The sequence below is a fragment of the Lactuca saligna genome, chromosome 5, assembly GCF_052625555.1.
Source record: "Lactuca saligna cultivar CGN05327 chromosome 5, ASM5262555v1, whole genome shotgun sequence".
NCBI lineage: Eukaryota > Viridiplantae > Streptophyta > Magnoliopsida > Asterales > Asteraceae > Lactuca > Lactuca saligna.
The window spans coordinates 234,724,779-234,752,076 of record NC_136421.1 but is presented as its reverse complement, the minus strand read 5'-3'; the positions used below and the strand labels follow the sequence as shown (position 1 = coordinate 234,752,076).

General features: G+C 35.7%; 2 protein-coding genes and 1 non-coding gene across 3 annotated transcripts; 2 read left to right on the top strand and 1 right to left on the bottom strand.

Annotated features, from left to right (window-relative positions):
* Positions 1-380: 380 nt before the first annotated feature.
* Positions 381-2,122, top strand: LOC145046394 (putative mitochondrial protein AtMg00240). Its single transcript, XM_078994682.1, has 2 exons — positions 381-744; positions 1,980-2,122. Exons 1-2 carry the CDS (start codon positions 381-383, stop codon positions 2,120-2,122), a joined length of 507 nt encoding a protein of 168 aa, XP_078850808.1.
* A 9,003-nt stretch (positions 2,123-11,125) lies between these two features.
* On the top strand, positions 11,126-25,637 carry LOC145046393 (uncharacterized). Its single transcript, XM_078994681.1, has 3 exons — positions 11,126-11,218; positions 11,317-11,399; positions 25,229-25,637. Exons 1-3 carry the CDS (start codon positions 11,126-11,128, stop codon positions 25,635-25,637), a joined length of 585 nt encoding a protein of 194 aa, XP_078850807.1.
* TRNAI-UAU (transfer RNA isoleucine (anticodon UAU)) lies at positions 15,611-15,684 on the bottom strand. Its single transcript has one exon. It is a non-coding gene; the product is annotated as a tRNA-Ile (tRNA).
* Positions 25,638-27,298: the final 1,661 nt, after the last annotated feature.

Here is a 27,298-nt window from a genome sequence, read left to right as displayed (position 1 = left end):
TGAAATATCAAGTTCCCTGATTACTGCTACAAGCTTCAAAAGGCGGTCTACGGTCTGAAGCAAGCCCCTAGAGCTTGGTATGAGACTCTTCTGAATTCCTAGTTTCTTCAGGTTACAAAAGAGGAGTGATTGATCCCACACTATTTAGAAAAGCAAACGGCTCTCACCTTATGCTTGTACAAATATATGTGGATGATATCATCTTCGGATCATCGGATCAAGAAATGGTGGATGAATTTGCTAAGCTCATGACAAACAAATTTCAAATGAGCATGAATAGAGAGATTAACTTCTTTCTAGGTCTTTAAGTCAAACAAATTCAACAAGGGATATTCATTCATCAAGAGAAATACACCACTGAACTTCTGAAGAAATACTCTATGGACAACTGTTCATCGGCAAAGGTTCCTATGGCCTTCGGATATAAGATCTCTGCTGATCCATCTGGCGAATCAGTGGATCACAACACTTATAGAGGTATCATTGGCTCCTTAATGTATCTCACCGCAAGCCGATCGGATATTGTCTTTGCAACTGGTGTATGTGCAAGGTATCAGGCTGACCCAAAAGTGTCACACATGACCGCAGCCAAACATATTCTTCGATACCTAAAAGGAAGCAAATCTCTTGCTCTATGGTACCCCGCAGGAAATGACTTCAGTCTTCAAGCGTTTACTGATGCAGATCATGCCGGATGCAAACTTGATCGAAAAAGTACCTCTGGTGGATGCCAATTTTTAGGAGGTAGACTTGTCAGTTGGTCCTCAAGAAAACAAAGTTGTGTTTCATTATCTACCGCAGAATCAGAATACATGGCCGCAACCAGCTGTTGTTCCCAAGTCCTTTGGATGAAGATACAACTGTTAGACTACGGATACAGAATGGTGCGGATACCAATCTATTGTGACTCTGAAAGTGCCATAGCGATTTCTCATAATCCTATTCAGCACTCCAAGACTAAACATATTGAACTACGATATCACTTCATTAAAGACCACATTCTGAAAGGTAATATTGAACTCATCTTTGTCCCTACTCATGAAGCGATTGCTGATGTTTTTACAAAAACACTTGACTCTACAAAACTCAATGTGTTCTTACACATGTTGGGAATGATGAATCCGGACCCTAAACTTTTCTCGAATTAACAGGCACCGCAGACCCTCCTGGTCTCCATTGCGGTTCTAACTGAAATTCATAGATAATAGATGGTTTTGGAACATTCTGTGTACCGCAGTCAATGAACCGCAACCATATATTGTATATATCTTTCATTGGTCCTTCTTGTATGTTATTTCTAACTCTTGTATAAGTGCTCTTCTCAATTTGTCTCACTACAGTTATCCACAATATCAAAGAAGCCATCCACAATGACGTGTTCATCCGCAGTCACGTCAATTACTTTTCAGACGTTTTTTTTTAGATATTTAAAAAAATAATTTTTTTATAAAATAAAAATAAAATAAAAAATAGTGTGCTATTTAATGATCATTCCTTAAATAAAACATTCCTTGGAGAAACTGTCACTTTCTTATCCTTAAAACCTAGTGTCAGACCTATTTTAGGTATGATGACAAATAAAAGATTTTCCAAATCAAATCTTCTAAAATTTCTCTTCCTATTACCCAAACCGTCCCATCCGTTACAACTTCCACTTTATCCAACTGATTTTTCGCACCCTCACCGCACATACTCATAATGTGATCTGACATTTCATTAAATGTAGTACTCTTTTTAGATAATCCCAATTCCTAATCTCTACCCTTTTTTGAATATGTGGTCAAGATTAAAGATGCCCCTTTTACAGATAATTATATTCCTTTTTACCCAATTTTTACCTAGGTCAAAAAACTCACCGTTTCCCGCTTCTTCAAATCACTATAAAATCCCCTTCTTGTCCACAAAGAAACCTTTATGCTCTCAAACAAACCCTCAATCTATCTCTGCAAATTAACAATCTTCTCTCTGCATTCGTTAAGCCTTTTCAAACTCAACAATGGTGAAATTCGGCGCTTCTAAGAAACAATCGAAAGCCACTGGATCAGCGAACCCTCCTAGCTCAGATTCTCCCACGATTGCTTCGAGCAATTTCAAAGTTGTGTTGGATGATCAACCCACTTAAAATGCACCAACCAAACTGATGATCAAGTTCTTGAAGAATCATCCACTTTTTGGGCCCTTTGATGCATTTACCAACGTTGTTCCTCTATCCACTCTCTACAAGTGTGCTTTTTCTGCATATCGCCTAGCCGATGATCTTCAAGAAGTTCATCTCAAGCTTACTATTGATGCCTTGGTCATCTTGACCAAAGAAGAGTTCCTCTCAGCAATTAATTTTCTGATTCATCCATCAGTGAAGTTCTTTAGTCCATCAATGGCGGATGTCACCACCGCACTGTACCAGATGGGCTATCAGAAGAAGATCAAAGGTATTGGCGAGTTCAAGAAGAACCAGTTGCCTGTAGTATGGCAGTTTGTCTGACACTTTATCATCCACAGTCTGTCCGGCAAAACCGGAGGCACAGACAACAGGGGTTTAAAACCTCTAGAATTGTTTTGGAGCATCTTCACTGGCCGACATGTGAATTATGGTCAAATTCTATGGGACGATTTTCTTCAGGATATTCCCAAGGAGAACCCGAAACAGAACCATCTGAGCTTACTTTTGCTAGATTTTGGTCTTTGTGCATATCTGACTTGCATACGGATGCCAAGATTGACATGGGTGATGACATCAATTTCTTCTTCACCAAAGACTTGAAAAGCTACAACCCTTCCTCAGATCAAACTATTTTTGGTCCCATCTGCAGACTCCCTACCCACATTCTCACTTCACTTGGTCTAGAGACTACTGATGTCTCATATCATATAGAGGCTACGGAAGGTATTGACCCAGACCTTCCTACCCCGCCTCTTCCATCCGCAGCCTTAAACCCTGAAGGTACCGCAGTCCCTTCATCAACCACCCTTTTCTAACGTCTCTCAGAGACGTAAACATAAGGTTTCACCTCTTCATGGTCCTCGCACCGCAAAGAAATCTAGCACTCCAAAAAAGGATGCTCCCACACCATCCAAACCATCAAAGAAGAGAAAATAACCACCAGTTCTCATAACAACTGAACCGAGTCACCGTGACTTTTTTAGTGATTCTGTTGAAGATGACTAACCCATCTCAATCCATAAGAAAAGTAAAATTGATTCCTCTAGCCAAATGCATGACCGGATCAATATCTCAGCCTCTCAACAGGCTCTCGTAGTCCTTGGGGTGCCCTGCACACCCACTTGATGACACCATCTTTTTCCTCTCAGACTCAAAAAGTGAGTCTGAATCACAACAAAGAGGAGACCCCCCCCCCCCCACCAGTACATTCCCAAAGGGATAATACTAGCGATCGCCCTAAAGTCTCCAGGGCTTCCCGACTGCACATTTTTTTCATCCGAGGAGTTGAACTCCATCCTCTTGAACGTAACCCATACACTTCAAACACAGTCCTATCCGTAAGGCACTTCTTCTACCTTTTCCAGAACTGAGCTGAGGCCAAACTTGACCACGGGTCAAGGAGACCAAGGAAGCTCAGGAAATCCTACTCTACTTACATCACATTTAGGTGGTTTAGGCACAGTGAGCACAAATGTGCAAGGATCCGTGAACCCAAGGGACACCTTGGTGCATTTTTCAGGAATTGACAGAGATGACTCTAATGATTCTTGGAGCAGATATCAACCCTCTAACGAGGCCGAAGCCAAGAAATATGCCGCTTTTGGTAGGACATTTCAAGCTCACAAGGATCAGCAGATCAAACAGCAATAGATCAAAGATCAAGAAAGTCAAGCTGTGGCTAAGTATTGGGTAGATGAAATCAATAATGCCAATATCGTAGCCACTATCCTTAAGGTTCTCAGGATGAAAAATCCAAAATCGAAGTGAGCACTGCTCCAATTTTTGGCTTTGATGATGATGAACCACAAGAGGTAAACAAACCCTCTCCCTCAGATGATGACCTGATGATGTTCGATGAAGACGAAGAATCCAGTGGATCTCATCACTCCGCAACTAAGCCAAAAAATAAGAAGAAGAAAAAAAAAGCCCGCAGTCACAAGAAAAGAATTCCTAAGTCTTCAAGCTAAAGTCGATCAAAATTTTGCTGTAGTCAAACCAAATCAACCGCAACCTGAAGACAACCCAGGACCGTAGTCCTTGATGGAAAGACTTGAAAGATTGGAAGCAAGGGAGAGATTGGCTGCGGAGCGCATCTCTCTAAAGGTTGAAATGGGGATCAGGTCACTTGACAACAATCGTCAAGCTGATCATAAGGCATTCATAGCTATTGCAGAACGCCCTATCTTTGAGGTTACTGCAATCAAAACAGATCTCCAAGCCACGGTTGCAATCAAACTTCACAGTCTGAGAAGCTGATTGCTGAAACTCACACTGCTTATGAGTCAGCAATCTCTGTTCTTCAAACCACCATCAACAGACTGCAACATTCTCTCTCCAAAAACTTCCATGGTCCAACGATTCTTCAGCTCACAAAAGAGATTCACAGACTACTTTTCAATTCCTCCATCCCCAATAACCTTCAACTATCAAAAGAGCTCAAAGCTGAATTTAAAAATGTATTTGACAAGGTTGAAGGCCTTCGTCAATGGATTGAGGAGGCTCCGGGTCTGGACCCCTCAAGAGGGGGAAGTGAAGAAGTACACGAAGTCCATCACTCCGAACAATCTCAGCAACATCATCAAACTCCTCCAATCTCCACTGGAAAATTCCCACACCACAACCATCACTGCAACATCAAACACAACTCTCACCGCATCTATCTCATCACAGCTCCCCTCTCTATATCACTCCTAAAAAGCCAGAAACTCCCCTGCACTTCAAAAATCTGGAGAAGTATATGTCGTCTCTGAGCTCAAACGATTCTCCTGCCTCTACTCGGAGAAAACGCGACTGGAGGGCAGCCAAGCTAGTCAAAGAAGTATGGAGACTCTGCGGTTTCAACACGGTTATGGATGAATCCTTGATAAATTCTTGGATCAATCCTCACCGAAGACTTCTTGATGATGACTACGTCCCTCATCTCACCTATGCGAAACCCCCTCCAGAAGGATATTGGGATGTTCCAATCTCACCGAATGCCAGATACTTCACTGTACTTGAGCAGTTCGACTGCAGCCTTTCGGATGAAAAAAGACTTCCTATGGAGTTCGAGAGACTTAGCCAATTTTATGCTAAGCATACCTCTCCAGTAGAACATATATGGTCTAACGATAGACCATCCATAGTGAAGAATTACAAGATTAGGAAATTTATGAAGGCTGAGTTCATCCAGTACACCCTGACCAGAAGGGAACATGCCTACATCCGCACACAGGCTGACTTTCCTTTTATGAACTCGGAAGACGTGTTTCTCATCGCCAGAGTCTGCCAGCACAAATCTGAAAAATATCCAAGGATGAAGATTGCTCTTGAAAGGGCTAGTACATATCTTAAGGAAATAGTCTGTGACTTCGCAAAAATAGATGCAAACATTCATCCCATCATCTCCAAAATTGCTGACTTGCCACCGCTTGACCCCGCACCCACGCATACCTAAGGCTTTGAAGAAAGATCCTTAGGCGCAACCAAGTTTCCTGAGCTGGGAGTCATTTTCAAGAGGAAGACTGACAGCGTCAAATATTTCATTCCTATGACTGCCATGCATCGTCTCACCAGAAAACAACTTGAGATATGCCGCAACGCAGTTGAAAAATCCAAGCATACAACCGCAGAAGTCAAGTTTAAAATAGTGAGAAGAATCAACTCGTTAGAGAACGTCAGGAAGTTTTGGTGGATACTAATCAAGTTCCTTAAACTTGATAACTGTTCCAATTTAAAGAGGTCACTTAGGGGGAAATTGTTGAATCAAAAAAGTGACCCTCTTGAACATCGCCACCGTAGTGTCCAAGCTACCGCAGTCAAGCAACGTCTTCAAATAATTATATCTGAAGTCATCATTCACCGCAGTCTATATCATTACTTAGTTTATTTTGTCTTTTCTGTAATACACTCTATTGTCCAGTATGCCATGCATGGCTACTCTTAGAGTTGTAAACTTCTCTATAAATAGAGATCCTTTCTTATGTATTCAGTACCAAAAAAAAACCGATGTGTGAATCTCTTATCAATTTCTAATACACATCTTCTTGTTCTCATTCTCTCTTACTTAAGCTTCTTCCATAACTATCTCTCCTCGTAGAGCAAGTCACTTGTGACTTAATCACAAAGCTAGATCTCACTTATTAACTTGGTTTGAATGCACTCCATGTTATGAATCTGCTTTTGTGTATACTTGATATAACAATTGTTGTCATTTACGTTTCTTTACATTTCCGCATCTAACTCACTAACTTCTAATTCTTAATATTATTGTTGAGCTAACAGATCCTTAGAGATTAACAATTCCGCTATTTACTTGTTCTAATATTTTGTTCAAGTGTGTCTCAAAGTTTCTCTTAACAGGATCCGAGTTCACAACTGCCACAATTGAAAATTTTCTTATATATAAAGCCATTGAACACAACTCTTCTGTTCCATAAAATCCTTAGCAAAATGGTGTTGTTGAAAGAAGAAGCTGAACTCTTGTTAAAGCCGCTCGATTGATGCTAAACTTTGTGAACCTTCCTCATTATCTTTGGGTCGAAGCCGTCTCAACAATTTGCTTCACTCAAAATCAAAGCATCATCAACCGTCGACTCAACATGACATCATATGAAGCAATGAATGGTCGGAAGCTAAGTATCTCATTATTGCACATTTTTGGATGTAAATGCTTTATAAAAAAAACAATTGTGATCGACTCACAAAGTTTTGATCGAAATCCGATGAAGCCATCTTTTTCGGATACTCATCCAAATCTAAAGCTTATGGGGTTCTGAATCATAGAACTCGTATAATTGAAGAAAGCTTTGATATCACTTTTGATGATAATTTTGTTCGTAACTCAATTCCTACTCATGTTACAACACATATCATGGAGTTTGGTGCTCCACCATTTGGGTCTGTGAGTCCTCAAATTATCTATGATGTTGATTTCAAAAGCTTGTTCGGACCAAAAGAAAATGCTCTTCATTCTAAATCTCGATCAAGACCGTTCTCAACTACCACTCCTATTTCTCAATATGTTTCTAGTCCTATCTCAACCTTTCCTCCATTTGATTCCAAGACATTTCAACCTTCTCGGGTTCAAGGGGAGAATAGTCATCCAACCCTCGAATCAAATGTTGATGGATTTCAAGATGTAGCAGATCAATTTGATGAAATTGACCCTGTTATGAACAACAATGAAGATGGTGTTCACTTCTTTGACTTTCAGAACAATGACGAGGCTGACATATCCAGTTCAGAGGGAGCATCATCCTTAAATTCAAACTATTTAGGGAGAGCAACACAACCCCATTGTTGATATAGGGTCATCCGCTAAACAAGAGCTTCCAAGATTACATATATGGACAAAGGTGTATCCTCCAAATCAAGTAATTAGAAATCTCAACGATGGAGTTCAAACTCGGTATGATGCTAACATTCAAAACGAGTGTCACTTCTCGGCATTCATACCCGTGGTTGAAACTAAATCCATCAAATAAGTATTAGAACATTTAGATTGGATTACAGGTATGCAAGAAGAGTTAGTAGAATTTGAAAAAAAAATCAAGTTTGGACTCTTTTCCCTCCTCTTAAGGATCACCTTATTGTTGGTACAACATGGATCTTCCGAACAAAAACTTGACAATGCTGGAGTCATAATCCGAAGCAAAGTGAGATTGGTAGCCAAAGGATTTACTCAGATCGAAGGACTTCACTATAATGAGACCTTTGCTCGTGTTGCCTGTCTTAAAGCTATCTGAATATTTCTCACTTATGTTGCTCAAAAAGGCTTTAAGGTTTACTAAATGGATGTCAAGAGTGCTTTCCTCAATGGTGAACTTGATAGTGAAGTATATCTTCAACAACGTCTTGGGGTTGTGAATCTCTCATACCTAAACTATTGCTACAAACTTCAAAAAAGTTGTTTGTGGCCTCAATCAAGATCCACATGCCTAGTATGAGACTCTCGCTGATTTTATGAAGTGTTATGTTTTTCAAATAGGAATTATCGATCCCATATTGTTTTGAAGAACAAATGGGAAACATCTCATATTAGTACAAATATATGTCGACGACATCATCTTTGGATCAACTTATCTGAAGATGGTTGTTAACTTTGCTAAAGTAATGGTTAGTCGATTCCAAATGACTATTAATCATGAATTAAGCTTTTTCCTTGGACTGCAAGTTAAACATACCAACAGAGAAATCTTCATTCATCAAGAGAAATACATTTCTAAACTTCTATAGAAATATTCAATGGACACATGTGCCTCTGCAAAGGTTCCAATGGGTTTTGGACGCAACTCTTCTCTGACCCATATGGTGTTGTCATTTATCAAAAGAAGTATATGGGTATGATTTGATTTCTACTCTACCTTACTGCAAGCCATCTCGACATCATGTTCTTAATATGTGCGCGCTAGATTACAGGTTACTCCGAAGATCACTCGTCTTTTGGCTATCAAGCAAATCTTTTGATATCTCGAAGGAACAAAGAAACTCGAAATTTGGTATCCTGCAAATGAAAGTTTCCTTCTTCAAACCTATTCCGACTCAAACTATGGAGGACTTCAACTTGATAGAAAAAGTACATTAAGTGGTTATCAATTTTTGGGTGTAAGATTGGTTAGCTGGTCATCCAAGAAACAGAACTGTATTACTCTTTCAACAACTGAAGCGGAATGCATTACTGCTACAAGCTGCACATCACAAGTTCTATGGATGAAATCTCAGCTTTTGGACTATGGTTAACGATTTCAACAGATTCCGATCTATTGTAACTCACATAGTGCTATTGTGATCTCTCATAATCCAATTCAGCACTCTATGACCAAACACATGTTAATATTTGGTACCATTTCATTAAAAGTCATGTTTTAAAAGGTAACATTAAGCTTATTTTTGTTCAATCTCACGATGAAATTGTTGATGTCTTTACCAAGGCATTAGAAGAAACCAAATTCAATGGTTTTATGAACAACGAAGGAATGATGATGCCTGATCCTCAATTCTTTCATGAAGTTTGTACTCTCTAATGGGAATATTAGAAAGTCAAGTAATTCCGATTTAAAACATTTTTCTCCTTGGAATTGTTTCTTCTCGGAGGATAAAGGATCATTATATGTTTTGATTGTCTAATGTTTTCTTATAGTCTTAAGATTTTTATATTACTACCTTAATTGAAGTTTCATTTGATATAGTCACACTGGATACCTTGAAATAATTCCACATCGGAGTATTTTATCTCGGAATGTTCTCCAAGATGTACACCGTGGAATTTAAATCCGAATTCATGATATGATTGTGTCCTTTATCTCCTTCCGAGCTTTATTCCTTCATTTCTCGAAATTTCAAGTCTTTTCCAAAAACATGTCCTCTAAGATCTTCATACATTTTTACATCTGATGTCAATTTAGATATTATGTTATCTCCAAATCTATATCATGTACTAATGATGTGTTTCGATTCTTTTCGAAGTATCTTATGACATTCCATCCAAGAATCTAATTGTTCCAAGACTCTCAACAACAAATAAATTTTAAGGTTATCATTTAAGTGCTAATTATTAAACATTTTCTCATGATTATTTTAACAACAATTTGTTTTATGATTATCCTATTAATTCACAATAAACATGATTTTGGCACACATTTGAATAAAGTACTGAGTGATTCTAAAACTGAATTAACGGATTCCCTTTTTGAACAAACAAATATACCATCTCTTGGTTCTTAACATTCACATAGGAAGGCTTTTGAGTCTATCCATTTAATGCAAACCATTTCCGATTTTGGGTGTCATCATTCCATTCTTCGACCCAACCAAGAAACTCCCACATATAAAAGGATTTTGAATCCTAACTCTTCCTAATTTTCACCTTGGCTATCGTCATCCTTAGAGCTTTTCAACTCTACTGTATTATTTAATATTTTCTCATCTTCTTTAATGGTGTCTAAATCATCCAAACCTACAACCAAGAAGAAATCATACAAAGGGTCCGATTCATCTGCCTCAACCAAACTCATCCTCAGTGAAACAACCCTAAACTTTTCTTTCGATCTATAGTACTATGATGAGTCCGTCAGAATCATGGTCGAGTTTATATCCCGTCATCCCATCAACGTTCCCATCACTAGAACTCCTAACCCTAATTTCCATATTAGGCTTCGGCATAATTCCTTTGAACATGTCAAACTTGAAAATGATGTTCTTGAAGTAAAAATCACAGATGATCGGATCGTGCCAGTTTACAAGACAATGTTTCATCGAGCAATTGGAGTTGCAGAAAAACCACAAGGTTTTCAAGTGCAAGAACCCATACTAGAAGATTTTTAATCATTCTTGACTCCGATTGGCTACAATGGAAAACTCAAAACCAAGGATTTCAAGAAATCGGTCATCATAATTTGCAAAAAGAAAAAAACTTAAGATTTGGGGATTTCTATGCTAACGAAGGAGGCTGGAAAGAAACAAAATTAAGTCTCGTTGTTGGTTGGAAATTAGAAGAATATTGTTGCACAATAACTTTTTTGATTTTAGGCTCTCAGTGGTGGTTTTCGATGGCTATAGTGGGTGGTGATGGAGTTGGATTGACCTCAGATTTCTTAGGTAGGATAGAGAATGTATAGGGGAAGAGATAATTGGAAAGGGACACATTTTTTTTAATTTTAATTAGAACAATTTAATAAAAGAGAAAATTAAGCGAATGTTCCCTGTGGTTTAGTATAAATTTCATGCTTGGTCCCTAACTTATTATTCTAACTTGGACTATCCTCATGTTTTAATTATGTAACGTGCCTAGTCCATATTTTAACAATTCATTAATTGTTTCTATTAGACACCCCACGTTCCTTTCATGTTCTGGGAATAATACTCATTTACCATTGCCAATGATCTTCAAATACTCGCTTTTTCATTAGGATCGACCCTAATTTTGAGTTTCTTTCAATTTCTCCATCGTTGAACCGGTTACACATTCTCTCCTTCAAATCAGGAATGGTTAAATACGATTGTCGGCGTGCTGCTATAATTCAGATTTCAACTACTAACAATAATCTAGGAAAACTCGTTTACACATGTCCAAGTAAGGTATGTTTGTATTTGAGAATTTTGTAATCTTAACGCTAGATAGAGATAGCGTTGTATGCGTTTATCAGTATGGTAATCATGGCTTTTGAAATTGGCAGGGACCACGTAAAGGATTGATTGCTTGGGATGATGATGATGAAAAGGATCATGGTGATGGTTTGAAAATGTTCTGGCTTGTGAGGTTGAACAAGAAGCTGCAAAAAAACAATCTAATCTTGAAGATATGTTTATTTATTCGTTAGGTATTGTTCTTGGTGATACTTTTTTACAAGTTGTAAGGTGACAATTAGTTGTTATTGTAATGGTAAAGTCTTTTGCAATGGTTAGGTTTTCGTAGTGAATATAATGGTATTGTTTTTTTTGTAATGGTTAGGTTGTCTAAGTATTTGTAATGCAAATGGTTAAGTTCTTTAAGATTAATGAAAATTGTATTATGTTGTATTGATTATGTTTTAAAGTGGTGTATAAGAAACATGTTGACCAAAACAACTAGCAATGGTGCATCATAAAAAGAAAACATTCCATTAATTAGTACTAAACTATTACAGGGAAATGAGGATTAGTTGCTACAAACTAGTTCATTCAAAAGTGCCAACATATTGGCCAAAACAATTAGCAAAATACTATCCCTATTACAAAACTATTCATAAATAATGTACCAAAATATTATCCCTATTATAGGTAGCAACATAACATAATCCATTCATATTAAAAGTAGCAAAATACTATCCCTATTACAAACCATCAAGTCGTTGCCTTCCCTTTCCCTTTTCCTTTGACTTTTGATAGTCCACCACCCCTACCAATAGTTGGTCTTTTCCCTTTGAAGGTTATTGCATTGTGACCAACATTGTCACACTTGTTACATGTTACTAATATATGTGATCTCGGTGTTGTGTTTCCTCTAGCATGGTCCTTCTTTTCCACAGTTGATATTGTTCTCTTCTTCTTTGGTCTTCCTATTGGAACACGATGTTTTGGAGGCTAAAAAGTTGTTGGTATAGCTGACTTCTCCCACATGGACCTTTCATTGATTGGACTAACTTTAAAATAATACGTCTCTTTCAAGCTTGATAACCAGTAACATGGATACACAAATGATTTTGGGATACCCACATCCTTGTTATTCCTCCCCATGTCCCAAATAGCAGCCACACAATGTTTGCACGTTATTCCTGTCAATTCATACCTTTTGCACGTGCCAATTCGTTAACCTACATCTACAATAAATTGATCTTGCCAAGGTCCAACAACTTGATATTTTCCATCACCATAAAATGTTTCAATATACCGTTCTGCCTTACTCTTTATCTTATCCAATATTTTGTACTTGTATGAGTCAAAGGACCTACAACTTTCTGAATTTCCTTGTCAACTTCAACAATCTTCTTCTTGAACGTGCTTTAAAGCTTCTTACTTTGCCCTAAAAGTTTTCATATGTGAAATGTCTATATGGTACTCACATTGGAGTTGCTCTCATAAAGCCCTAATAGGAATCTTTGGGTTTGTTTCAATAACTTGTACTATATGCTCTGAAAGGAACTTGTAGTTGTTAGATTAGGTGTCTATGCCCATAACTATAATTGATATATGCTTGAATTGATAGTATCATAGTCCTTTTGGGTTGCCTTCACTTTAGCAACTTGACAGGATGATTTTTGGAGATAAAGGTTGAATTTATTATTTGGAATAATAAATTGGTGTATTAAAAACTCAACCATTTTATAATCAAACTAGTTGTGAGACCCATGTATTACATGAGTTTATTTAAAAAAAACAAACATGAACATCTAACAATTTAGAAAATTTAAATTTATAAAAAATATATATATTAATTATTAAAATTGAAGTGCTTATTTATCTTTTAAATTTAAACTAATAATTTAAATAAATAAACAATTAAAATAGTTGAATTCAATTTGCAATAATAAATTGGATATATATTTTTTATTATATTTATTACATTTAAGTATTATATGAAATCTACTCTAATAAATGAATGTTTTTTTACCACTTGTCACACTCTCATTCAATTTGTCAAATGTCATTTTATGGTTATTTTAAATTTATTTTTTTTCCACATATCATTTTATGAAATTTTATATTTTATTAAATTCTACATAACGTTTTAATGTAATAATTGTAATAAATTTAGTAATAAATGGATATCAATTTCATTAATAAACTTACTTTTTAATTTCAAAATTCCCAAAATTAAAACTTATTAGTTTCTTTTGTTTATTTGTTTAAATTTAAAATATAAAAACATTTCCATTATAATAATTCTTTATTTTTTTATTTTCTTATAAATTCAAAATTCTCAAATATTTAGATATTTATATTTAATTTAAAAAAAAAAAATTAACACATGTAATACATTGATCTCACAACTAGTTTAATAAAGTAGAAAAAAAAACCATAAAATGACACATAAATATAATATAATCTAAATTTACCACAAAATGACATGTAATATAATACATAAAATATAACAAATAGCAAAATTATTTTATTTATTAGGGAGGATTTGAAATCTCTTATCTTTATAAACACATACAAGTTTAAAGTTCCTCGCACTACTTGGTATATACTCAGTCTTGCTGCATGTTACAAGAAATCAAAATAATATAACTTTTAAATATCCTAATTATAAATGAATGTACCTTTTAATTCCTTTTGGCTGTTGTCGTCGATTAAGTGATTATAAAGGTTTAAATAGAAACAGCAAAAAGGTGATAACATAAGATACTTTAAACTGTCCTGAAATATGCATATTGTTGAAGGACATAAGTAGCAAAACATAATACCACAACAATAATACCACAACAACAGAAACTTTTAAGGAAGGAAAAAATCATTCCGTCCAAACTTATTGAACTCTCTGTCACATCAAGTTTTGTATTTTCTTTTATTTCATATTTTTCAACCCACAACACATAGAAATGCTATCTTTCTCAATCCACCCAACCCACTCAATTAGAAAAATACAAAACAACTAAGATACAAATTTTAAAACACATGGTACAAAAAAAAATGAAAGAGAAAATACAGAAATGATGAAGTGGGTTAATAAATCAATTAAACAAGTCGTTGAAGCTGGAATGGTACCGGCGATAACTCTATTGCTAATTAAGATTTTACCTTAGTTGTTTTATAATTTTTTTTAATTGAATGGGTGAGTGGGTTCAAAAAGATAGGATTTCTATTTGTTAATGAATGGAAAAATAAAAATAAAAAATAATAATAATAATAATGTGTGCAATTGGTTCAATGGTTGGAAAGAAATGACCATCTCCTCTCTTAACGAAAAAGCAATTGTCTCACAGGTAAGTCTGTGGGCGGAAAACCATACCTTGTACACTAGGTTCAGTCATTCAGTGGGTTCGTCCATTTTTTTTTATTCAAACGGCACGGTGAACCTGTTATTTAATTCTTTGATTTAAATCTACTTTTTGACTGCCTCTTTGCCTTCCTCTTTGACTGATGCAAAAGAAAATTTCTCAATATTTTGTTATGCATGTAAACCGTGAATATATATATATATATATATATATATATATATATATATATATATATATATATATATATATATATATATATATATATATGAACTTCACAAAATCATTTATACCTAAATTCATTATATATTTTTTTGTTTTAAAATAATGATGACTGAGTTGGAAAGATAGGGTTTTCCTATCTTATGAATTAAAAAAAAAAAATGTGGGTTGGGAGAAAAAGACTCCCTCCTCACTAAAATAAGCAAGAATGCATTCAAATGCATGCTAGAAAAAAGGTGAAATAATAATATATTCATATGACTATATCACAAAATCCATATCAAATCTAATATGTACAATATTTCCTTTCGCATCATGATCTCGTGGAATGTTAGTACGCATATATAACTGATTAATATTTAATAACTGGGAAATAATCAATCAATATATTAAAAAGCCAACCATTTTGATCTATGAAATGGTTGTTTTTACAGCTTCTGGGATAATCAGAGCTAATTTCCACTTATGAGGATCCAAAACTGATGATGACAACAGGATCAACATTTACATCTTTATACGCATTTAAGATGATGGGTTATGGGTTCTCTAAAGCATTCACCTTCCTCTTGATGTATTGTGCGCAAAAAAACAAATATATATATATATATATATATATATATATATATATATATATATATATATATATATATATATATATATATATATATATATATATAATGACAAAGGGCATCTTTTCAGGAGAAGGGGATGGAACAACAGCTTACAAGTCTAACAGGGAGAGGATTCAAACGGAAAAATAAGTATAAAATAGGAATTATGAACGGATAGGATTAAATCTGGAAGTTGGCAAAATTAAATAACGGTAAAAAAGTAGTCCCGGCGGGGCTCGAACCCGCGACCTTCGGCTCATAAGACCAACGCTCTAACCAACTGAGCTACGGGACTTCGATGTGTGACTGATGTCTAACCTGTATACATTCTTAAAAAACACAATACCCAAATTTAAAAAACACACAGTATATATATATATATATATATATATATATATATATATATATATTAGGATAAAATTTATAAAAGTAAAATTCTGGAAAATATATTCTATTATCTTTAATACCAAATAAAACATAATGTAATCATTTTATGTTTTGAGGAGGACCCTTTCGAGTATGTCTTAAATAATTTATGGTATTAAGTAAACTCTTACCAGCCCGTTCTTTACAATACTTGGCCTCTTAAAAAAGTTAAAAACTAGATTCATTATTCTTAAATGCATGAAACACCCATTAATATATATATATATATATATATATATATATATATATATATATATACACACACACACTAGGTGAGTTCTCATGTCCATTCTAAGCACGACCCAAAAAACATAATTCCGGTATTTTAAAAAAAGTGAGGTAGAATTTTTTGTTGAATGAATTTCTTGAAGTACAATATATCAATAATCATAAATGAAATTACAAACACATCTAAACAAGTCATTTAACAAGTCGTGAGATGATGTAGTGACTATCTTAAATAATACTAACATGAAAATATAAATGCCAAATAAGTATCCAAGCTAAAAAATAAGAAATATAATCAGCAAACATGCAATAATTCAAAAAATGCAGATTTTCAATCACAAGGTAAGGATTTACCACCAAGGTAAGTAGGTAACTACATTTTGTTTTTTTTACCTTCTCAATTGAACAAATATGATCCCACTAAACAACTCTTGTTGTCTACTTACAAACACAAGAAGGGCCTGGTACTTCTGAGAGAGTGAAGGAATGAACCAGACAATGTGCAACATGAGTTTCATCCAATGTACCCGACAATATTACTCATCCTCGATCCATCAAATCATGTAACACCACTTGTGCACCTTATATCTGTAATCAAATTTTATAAAGCAATACACTTTGACTGACATGGAATGAACTCTCATTTTTTATGTGACCCAAGTAGAAGTCATATTTCTTGATAAGGTCCTAATATGGTTTCACATAAATATACTTTCACCATGTCTGCCAATGATTGAAATAAAGTGTCATGAAGACATTGTAAGCTGCCAATTACCCAAATTGCAATAAAAACATCCCAGTACAACACATCATCATTTGGCATACCATAGTTTTAACTTGTTCTTTAGTAAATATATGTTATCTATAACCAATACTTCTTGTCATCTTTGAAATGATTGTGCCACGTTTAAAAAATAGACGCCTAACATGCCTCGAGTGTACCTAAACCTGACAAAGACGAATTAAGAAATGATCCTTCAAGAAGCATATTAGAGGTAGTTAAAATTTAGTGAATCAATTTCTCGAAGCGGTGTTGTAACATCCAGATTTTCAGGGTTATTATTGTGCAAGTTAATTTTGTGATTAGAGGAGAGACTCGACGAGTTAAGGCTCCAACTCGCCGAGTCAAGTTGGTTTTTTCTCACAGGTTTAATAGGTGGACTCGACGGGTCCGAGGAGGGACTCTCCGAGTAGGTGCTGGGCAGAGAAACCCTAAATTTCAGGGGTTTAGGACCTATTTAAAGGCACTTATAGCCTCCTTGGCCCCTCCCCACCAGATTCTTCGTTCCTTGAGAGAAACCCTAGAGTGATTGGTGATCTAGAGAAGAAAATAGCTTATTGGAGGTTGATTCTTGGAAAGGAGGAGCAAGGGTGTTGCCAGGATCTCATAGGAGAGTTAGAGGATTAGTTTCATCTTCATTGCAAGCTCCAGATATGGTATGAGCTCTTCCCTTCTTTGTTTTGTATGGATTTCCTTGGTTGATTAAGTTAGGGATTGGGTCACCATTTAGATAGGGTTGTGAGTGCATCCAAACCCTTTTTCAAGTGATGTGTAGATCTGGACCTTGTGAGGTCCAGAGAACCAGAAAGTAGGCAGCCATGAAGGAGTTGTTTGGGAGCTTTGAAGCTATGGAGCTTCAATGGAGTCCAAATGGTGTATTGAGCAAAATACACCATGCATGAGCCTCAAGTTCAGACCTTTACGTGACTATTGGGTAGTGGGAGGTTAGATCTATGAGTTTGGGTTGCAGATCTGACCTCAGATAGCAGAATGAGCAATATGTAGGAGCCAACTCGCCGAGTCCATGAGGTGACTCAACAAGTCATAGCGGGTCTGACCGAGTAGCCTTAACCCAGTGTTGGCTCACCAAGTTAGGGGTCAACTTGGCGAGCTGAGTGAGACCCGAGTAGAGTTCTGATAATACGAGGGGACTCGACGAGTCGCAAGGACGCACTCGACGAGTAGGGTCAAGTGTGGACTGTTGACTTGAGTTGACTTTTGTTGACTTTGGGAAACTCACTAAGCTTCGTGCTTACCGTGTTATGTGTTATGTGTTTCAGGTTTTCTCAAGATCACGGGACGGCACCGGCTCCATTGTACACACCAGAGGAAGAGTTATGTTTTGAAGACCCTGGATTATTAATTATCTGAATATGGAGATGTGTATTGTAAATTAAACAAAAATGAGATTTTATGAAGAGTGTTTTAAGAATTAAGTGATTTTAAATGAAAATTTTAGTTTTTGAAAAATTTACGTCGTTACAAGTTGGTATCAGAGCCTTGGTTTGAGGGATTCGGATGCACCTTCAGGTAAATCTGGACACAAACTGAGGAATTGAGAAAATTTTCAAACAAATGATTTTTCTAAAGCGAATAAGAGTTCAAAGAGAAAACGAGAAGGAGCAGTGTGTACAATCAGTCAGAGCCCGAACGGTGATTTCCCAAAATACCCTTACTTTGTGTTATAAGATGCTTATGATATATGTTATGAGATATTATGCATGCTAGAGATAGGCTAGGTATTCCATATTTTAGGACTATAGTGGCCTGATTTATGATGCCTTAGCCTAGGAGTTGCGATTATTAGTGATGTGTTTTCGAGTATGTAAGAGTATCCAGCAGGAATCCCATGTTTAGAGGATTTTGAGTAGAGGAGTAATCTAGGAGAGATACCTAGACGAGCATGGGAGGAGCCTACCGAGAGGTTAGCCAGATGCCCACGTGGGGTGAAGTTGTTTGAGTTCGGTGATATCCTTTGAGTATGAGGAGAGCGAGTGGATAATAACCTAAGGAGGTTTTTACGTGCTGGAGGAGGTACTTCGATGCCCGAATGTTGCTTGCTTCGTGCTTTGTGGAGCTCTCGATGATGGGAGACAGCTACTGAATGAATATGACGATATTCACGGGGTAGATGGTTGGCATCGTTAGGAGTTCTTTAGCAGCTGATGGCGGAGAAGTGTGAGAGCTTGGGAAGAGCCTAGGGAGTGACCTTATTTGTATGAGTACGCTGGCAGAGTAGAGTATTTCGCTGGAGAGCGAGCACGCGTGACGGGATTGGTGATTGACAAAGTTGAGCAACTACTTAGAAACTCTGGGATGGTTAGTGTGGAAAGTATAGGTAGATGTGGCAGGTAGTATGGGCCCATACTACCGAAAGTAGAGGACCCATACTCGAAACAGGGAGTAGACCGGGGATCTAAGTGGCAGATTGAGAAGTGATGTCATGGTTCGAGTACCATGCATCGTAGCAGATTGAGGGGTGATGTCATGGTTCGAGTACCATGCATTGTAGCAGATTGAGGGGTGATGACATGGTTCGAGTACCATGCATCTTAGCAGATTGAGGAGTGATGTCATGGTTCGAGTACCATTGTAACATCCCAAAAATATAGGCCAAAAATTTCATTTTTAAATACATCATTATAAAACCAACAATGTAATAAAACATTTGTAATATCATGTCATGTCAAAACCAAAGTAGAAATAATTAAACATGTTATCATAAAACAATATCAGAGTGTAATCCCAAAGATCTCATGTGCAGAAAACCATAGTGTGATGCGCTGCGATCAAGCCGGCTCCTTTCCTTTAGACACGAAGTACCTGAAACCAAAACTGAAAACCGTAAGCATGAAGCTTAGTGAGTTCCCCCATCATACCACATAGCATATAATCACATAACATATATATATTGTCCGGCATATCTGGGTGCCCGACCTACCCTTCGGTCCTCTCGACCGGATACTGGCTAGCATATCTGGGTGCTGGCCTCCCTTCATTCCTCTCGACCAGATACTGGCTAGCATATTTGGGTGCTGGCCTCCCCTTCGGTACTCTCGACCAGATACTGGGGACTATTTCACCCCTACTACTACCACATAACACATATCTATCTAGCATGGTTGGACATGACTACCCCTTCGGCCCTATCGACTGCTAATCTGAGGACTATCTCCCTTACTGTCACTAGCACATAACATGATATCATACTAGCACATAACATATCAGGTAGTAGCAAACCTAGATGAATATCATAGAGATAGTCATCTAATCATACAACTCCTACTGATGGGCCGACATTGTGGCTGTAGACCCACCGCTACTAGAAGGTAACTCACCTCACACTGCTGAAGTCCCGTAGACATAACCCCATATTGCTGAAGTCCCGTCGACTTCACCGTAGCTGCTAGATGACAGATTCCCGAACTGTCAACACCAAAATAACACCCAATTAATAATTAGGTCCCAATACATAACCATAAGTACATTCTTTGGGTAATTACTACATTACCCCTAGCTTGGCTTATTCAAGCCCAAACCATAGGTCCAATGTCGATTAGGAATCAAAGCCCAACACATGGCCCAAATTTCCAAATTGGGCCTAGGCCTATATATGGTCTCATTCTAAGGCACAACATCATATAATCATTAAGGCCCAAACTATGGCCCATCTATGTCCCAATTTTCCAAATTAGGCCCAAGCCCCTTACATGAGCCTTACCCTAGGCCCATTAAATTACTCTAGACCATTTGCTTGATCTTGGATAGCCCATTTAATAACCCAATCATCAAGACCCAATAGAAAGGCCCAACAATAAACCCAAGTGAAATTAGGGTTTCACATAAAATGATGATTAGGGTTAAGTTTTCTACTTAACCCATTAAGGACTTAATCCATTAAGGACTTGATCCATTAAGTCCAATATTGCTTAGATTAATTTCCACCAATGATTATTATTTAACATCTCAAGTTATTAAATAATTCCCATGTGTCCCGATTAATTTCCCAAAACTAGTGTTTTGATTGCATTAGGGTTTTTCAACCTAAATACTAGCCCATTATCAACTTGTTGGGCTTTTAGATTAATTAGGGCTTTATTGGGCCTATTAAGCCCACTAGAGTAATATTAAGCCCATTGGAGTCCATTAAGCTTTATTGGGCCCACTTGAGCTTACAAGGCCCATTAGGGTTTCAAGCACCCCCAAACGAATCAAACTCACAAGGCAAACACACCGCCACCCGACATGGCGGCCGGTGGTGGTTTTTAGTTTCTTTCTCATTATTCCATTTCCAATTACATTTTACAAGGCTAAATCTCAAGTAAACACACACACAAAAACACGGTGGTGCATGGTGGTGGTGATGCCTTGTACTTAGAACTCCAGCCAAACACAAACTAAAGAAATCAACACACACACAAAATTAACCCATACATCAGCAAACCCAACCGCTACCTTGAGGTGGCAGCCACCATGGTATACTTTATAGGCTAGAAAGGCTAGTGTTCCAGTTGTTGGTATACTTTCCTATATCCTATTATCTATTTCTTAAATCCAATCACATACCATGTAAATGCTCATATTTACATTGTATCTCAACACATGTACATGGTTATTTTGTCAACTCATACACAGGGTTATTTTGATTATTTAAATATGTAATTAGATCATAGATATTATCTGTTGACCAATGTAATCAATTATTTCTCTTTTCTTGCAACCAATGAAGGCATCATTTGTTATTAATATCAGTGAAGATATATATATATATATATATATATATATATATATATATATATATATATATATATATGCAAGGTTTAGTTTCACTTTGAGGCAGGGTAATATTAGGCACAATCAGTACATATAGGTTCATCTTGGCACAATGTTGCTAAATATTCATAACTCATAATTCATAGTTATGTTTTTCCGTCTAATCCTTTCGCATGTAGCTTGGTAATGGAAGATATGTTGGGTTAAATCAAATTACCCTGTTTGAAGGAAATTTTGCTAATGTATATGGAGAACTAGTTTTAAGCAAGGATGTATAGAGGGTTTGATCCTCTTTTTAACTTTTTTAAGAATTCTCTCTTTCTACTTCACCATAGTTTATTAGGTCAAACTTATAGAGATTCTTTGTATACATGATATTTTTTGTATAATGATATTATTGAAAGTGATTCGGTTTGAATGTTAATACGTTTAATTTGTTGTATGAAATAAATTGTTTTGTTATATATGTATTTTCTTTTGTATTATGAGACATTAATTTTCATTTAATTTGAAAATTAGTAAATCTATTAAAAATATATATTCTTAAAAACATTTAAAATTATGACACACAAAAATGCATGTCCTTTTTCTTTATGACAGGGGCTTCAATGACAAGCAGTGTGTGTCGTAAATGCATGTCGTAAGTATATGACACGCAAATGTGTATCGTCTTCCTTTATGAAAGGGCCTTCCTTGACACACATTTGTGTGTTGTCTATGAGTTTTATGACCCGCAATGCATGTCATTAAAGTGTATTTTTGTAGTAGTGAAGGATGGAAGGCGTCAATAATAGAGACAAACCTTGTAATCTTTTGCGATGTAGAGACCTTTTGATTCAAGCAGTGAAAAAAAGGAGATAAAAACTTAAGGCGACAAGAAACTCCGATTAGAAGAATGGTGGTATCATATTAGAAGGGAATGGCAGTGGTGGATAACTGAGATAAAGACATCAGGGATAGGAAAAAAAAGGTAGACTGGGGAGGAAGAAACATATGGTCAACATGCGAGAAAAGCATACGAGATTAGCTCCAACTCTACGGATAGATAGAAAACTGGAAACGACCTTTTCAAAACTTGACACTATTCCTTAGCATCACATATATTAAGATGTATATAATTGACATTTCAAAAACATTTCCTTATATATATATATATATATATATATATATATATATATATATATATACTCTAATAAATTGATGGTTTTTTTTTTCACATTTCACACTTTCATTCAAGTTGCCAAATGTATTGTAGTTATTTTGAATTAATTTCTTTTCAACATGTCATTTTATGGGTTTTTCTATTTTGATAAAATCCACATAATACTTTAATGTTATAACTAGTTTATAACCCGTGGGAACCACGGTTATAAAATTAATTAAACTTTTATAGTAAAAACTCAAAATTATTAATCAATTATTTTAAATAAATTATTAATTAAGAGATGTTTTTATTAGTTATATGAAATTATAATCATTGATTCAAATAAATATGTAAAATTAATTTTTAATATATATTAGACATTTTTTATTTGTGAATTAACGAAAACAATAATATAAAATTTAAATTTAAAATTTAAAATAGAAAATAAATATATTGATAAATAGCATCACATTAATGATGATTTCTAATAAATTTAAAATAGAGAACTAATATATTGATAAGTAGTAACACATTAATTAAGGGGTCTAATATAATCACACATGACAAAAAAACTACTATTTTATTAGTATAGAGATTACAATAAATGTGGTAATAAATAAATATCAATTTCATTAATAGACTTATATTTTTATTTCCAAATTTCCAAATTAAAGTTTATTAGTTTATTTTGTTTATTTATTTAAAAAGTTCAAATTTTAATAAATCAATTTTAATAATTCGTTATTTTTCTTATTTTCTTATAAATCCAAAATTATTAAATATTTAGACTTTTATATCTAAAATTTTTTAATTAACTAATGTAATACATGGGTTAATATATATATATATATATATATATATATATATATATATATATATAATCAAAATCTCAAAAAATTAGGATGTCGGATAAATATATACGATATATATACCCTAAATGTCATTCAAATTTTTACATGAGGCTTTTTTTAACTAATGAAAAAGATACAAGGCAAAATTAGATGCATCATCCATTCACTCCAATTTTGCAGTCGTAGCGTTCTTACAAAAATCAAGTAAAAGAAAATGCAACAGTGCTATCAAAAAGTAACTCCTTCAAAGTCCTGAAGATCAAGTCTACAACGACCCTCTTAGAACAATTAAGTGGTCGGTCATGCACTCACTCCATCATTTCCAAAGACGAACCAAACTAAGGAATATAGCAATCCACCCAAATAGCTACCCGTCTCCATAGTTGTTGCACCAACAAAAATCCAAAGAAAAGATGGCTGATAGCTTAGACTATACAGTGTGGCCACGGTTCATGCCACCTGGACCGCGCACACCGCCCCCAGACCGCAGTCTTGCGTGGTTTTGGCTGCACCACGGCTCTAGAAGACCGCAACACGTGATTGGTTGGTTGGAGGTTTAACCATTGAACCGTCTTTTGTGATTTAATTTTTTTCTTCCTTTTTTTTTTCTTCCTTTTTTGTCTTTCTTTGCTATATATACATAACCATTTCATTTTTTTACACAATTCAAACCCTTCTCTCAATTTTTTTTTTTTATTTATTTTTAAATCACCACTCTCTCTAAAAATTGTTATCTTCTTCATCTTCTGAATAATTCAGACTATTTTTGATATCGCTGTTGCGTGTGTTCAAATGGCGGAACAAACATACGATGCTTTATGCAACAACGCAGCTGCAAGTTTTCAACGGAGAACATGAAGATATATTTGTAGAAATCGTGAAGAAACCAACCAACGTTTAGTGCAAGACTATTTTGCAAGAATGCCACTTATCAAGGGTATTATTTTCATAAGCGTTTCAGAATACTCAAAGGTTTATACGAACGTATAGTTGAAGATGTAACGAGGGAGTGCAGTTTTTTTTTAACAAGGCTACGATGCTAGAGGTACACCCGGTTTCACTACCTTACAAAAATGCATGGCCGCACTTCGTCAGTTAGCATATGGTATTCTGCCTGATGCGTTAGATGAAAGTTTTAGGATGTCTGCTAGGATCGCACGAGACAGTCTCTATTTTTTCTGCAAAACTGTGATTCAGTTTTATGGTCCAAAATATTTACGTAAGCCTACACATAATGACATCTTGCAATTGCAAGCTCATCATACTAGTGTGCATGGGTTTCCTGGAATGCTAGGAAGATTAGATTGTCTCCATTGGGCATGAGAAAATTGCCCTACATCATATCATGGGCAATATACCCGAGGTGATCATGGTCACCCAACGGTTATACTTGAAGCAGTTGCATCACAAGATATGTGAATTTGACATGCTTTTTTTTTGGTTCTCCTGGTTCAATTAACGACATCAACGTTCTTAATCGTTCAACAATATTTAACAACATATATGATGGATCCGCACTAGATTCTTCTTTTCAAGTGCATGGAACGCCATATAAGTATGGTTATTATCTGGTCAATGGAATCTATCCTAAGTATGTTGTGTTTGTTAAATCGTTTACGTGTCCACATGGTTCTAGACAAAAGAAATTCAAGAGAGCTCAAGAAAGAGCTAGGAAGGATGTTGAGCGTGCTTTTGGAGCTCTGAAGAAACGGTGGTTCATATTGAAAAAACCAGCAGCATATTTAGGCGAGGAAAAACTTCAAGAAATCATGTATATATGTCTCATATTGCATAACATGATTATTGAAGATGAAGGAAGAGCGATATGTGCGTTTGACGAGGAAGAAACCATACCAGAGACACAACCAATAGAAATTGGTGGCGAAGAGTATATGAACACGAGAGCAAAGATACGTTGCACTGAAACATTTCACAATCTTCGCAGTAACTTGGTGGAACACATTTACGGGGTTCAAAACATTAACCTTAATTTGGATCCACCGGATGACCCTGAATACGAGTTCTCGGAGAACGACTTTATGTAGTTTGTTTTAATTATTGTATTTGTGCTTTTTTAAGTTTCTAGGATTATTTAAATGTTATATGTGTGGTTTTCGTTTTTTTTTTTTTTTTTTTTTTTTTTTTTTTTTTTTTTTTTTTTTTTTGGTAAAGCAATGTAATGTTTTTTTTAATTTTCAAGTAATGAAAATTTATGTTTTTTTTATTAAAATATAAGTTTTATTAAATTAAAATAGTTTTAAAAAAAAGAAGTTTTATTAAATTAAAATAGTTTAAAAAAAAATTAAAAGTGTGGCACCACTCCTTTGGTATGGCAAGAAATCACACTTTTGTGGTAAAAAATGGCATGGTGCTTATGTGGCGAGGGAGGGAGTGCGGTTTCAGTGGCACCACTCCCTCCAGCCTTACACTTCCTCTTGGAAAACCTGATACAAAATTAAATCAAATTCAAGACGTCGAGCACCCAAATTAACCCTCATTGGGATTCTATCAAGAGGACCCACACTATAAAGATATTGATCTTTATAGGCATGAACCTAATCCACCAGGTAGCCATGACACCTGTTGGCAAACAAGAGTTGTCAATATATTCCAAATTCGGGCCTAATACTATCTCATCTACAATACACTGATAATATGATCTTCCTTGGTTCTTGGTCCATTTCTAATTCTAAGAACCTAATTAGAATATTGTGTTGCTTTGAATTATCTTATAGGCTCAAGATCGATATAAAGTTGAAGATCAATTTTTTTGGTTTGGGGGTGAACAATCTTAAAACTGAATTGTTAGCTAGGAGTATATTCTACTCTATTGGTTGCACACCTTTCACGTATTTGGGAATGTCAGTAGGGGCTGCCATGTCAAGAATATCACATTGGACCTCCCTCATAAACAAGTTCCAATCTAAATTGTCAAAGTGGGAAGCATCATCTTTTTCTTTTGGTAGAAGGTTAATATTATACAAATTCGTACTTGCCAGTCTTGGAAAATACTTATTCTCGTTATATAAGGCTCATGTGAAGATAATCAACATCCTAGAAAACCATAGAAGGCGTTTCTTTTTTGGAGGGTCACCAAACAAAAACATGTCATGGATAGTGTGGGACAAGGTTCTCTCCAGAGCTGATGACAGAGGCCTCGGCATAGAAGCTTGAAAGCTCAACATCTTGCACTACTAGGGAAGTCGTGGTGGCGTTTCAAATCAAATAAAAAATAGGTGTGGAAGGATGTCATAACAGCCTTATATGGTAGTGATGGGGGTTTCAATGTTCCTTCAAAGACAAAGAGAAAAGGATTCTGTTGGGGCACCATTGTGAATTTGCATTCCAACTTATCAAAACATTCATAGAGTTGAAAAACCTCTTCATAAATCCTAATTCAAACCAAATTATGGGTGGTTTTGGAAGCTTGAGCCATCGGGTGTATACACTGTAGATAAACCACATCGACAACAAGCTCCTCCCAAAGAAAAACATTTGTTGTAACTTGAACTACCTTGTGTCCCGGAAAGTAAGCATCCTAGCATTGAGAGTTTATCATGGTAGGTTACCAACAAAAGAAAACCTACACAAACTAGGAATTTGCTCCAACACGATGTACACCCCATGCAACCAACATGCAGAATCAGAAACCCACCTATTCACCTCCTTTCCAATTTCATGTGAAGTATGGGGAGATATTAGATTA

What these genes read in the sequence shown, in the direction of transcription:
- LOC145046394 (XM_078994682.1), top strand. Translation starts at nt 381, where the DNA reads ATGGACAACTGTTCATCGGCAAAGGTTCCTATGGCCTTCGGATATAAG. An exon ending in TGGATGCCAATTTTTAGGAG is followed by an intron (nt 745 to 1,979) that starts GTAGACTTGTCA and finishes GCATTCGTTAAG; the next exon opens with CCTTTTCAAACTCAACAATG.
- LOC145046393 (XM_078994681.1), top strand. Translation starts at nt 11,126, where the DNA reads ATGGTTAAATACGATTGTCGGCGTGCTGCTATAATTCAGATTTCAACT. An exon ending in TTTACACATGTCCAAGTAAG is followed by an intron (nt 11,219 to 11,316) that starts GTATGTTTGTAT and finishes TGAAATTGGCAG; the next exon opens with GGACCACGTAAAGGATTGAT. An exon ending in AAAATGTTCTGGCTTGTGAG is followed by an intron (nt 11,400 to 25,228) that starts GTTGAACAAGAA and finishes ACATGGTTCTAG; the next exon opens with ACAAAAGAAATTCAAGAGAG.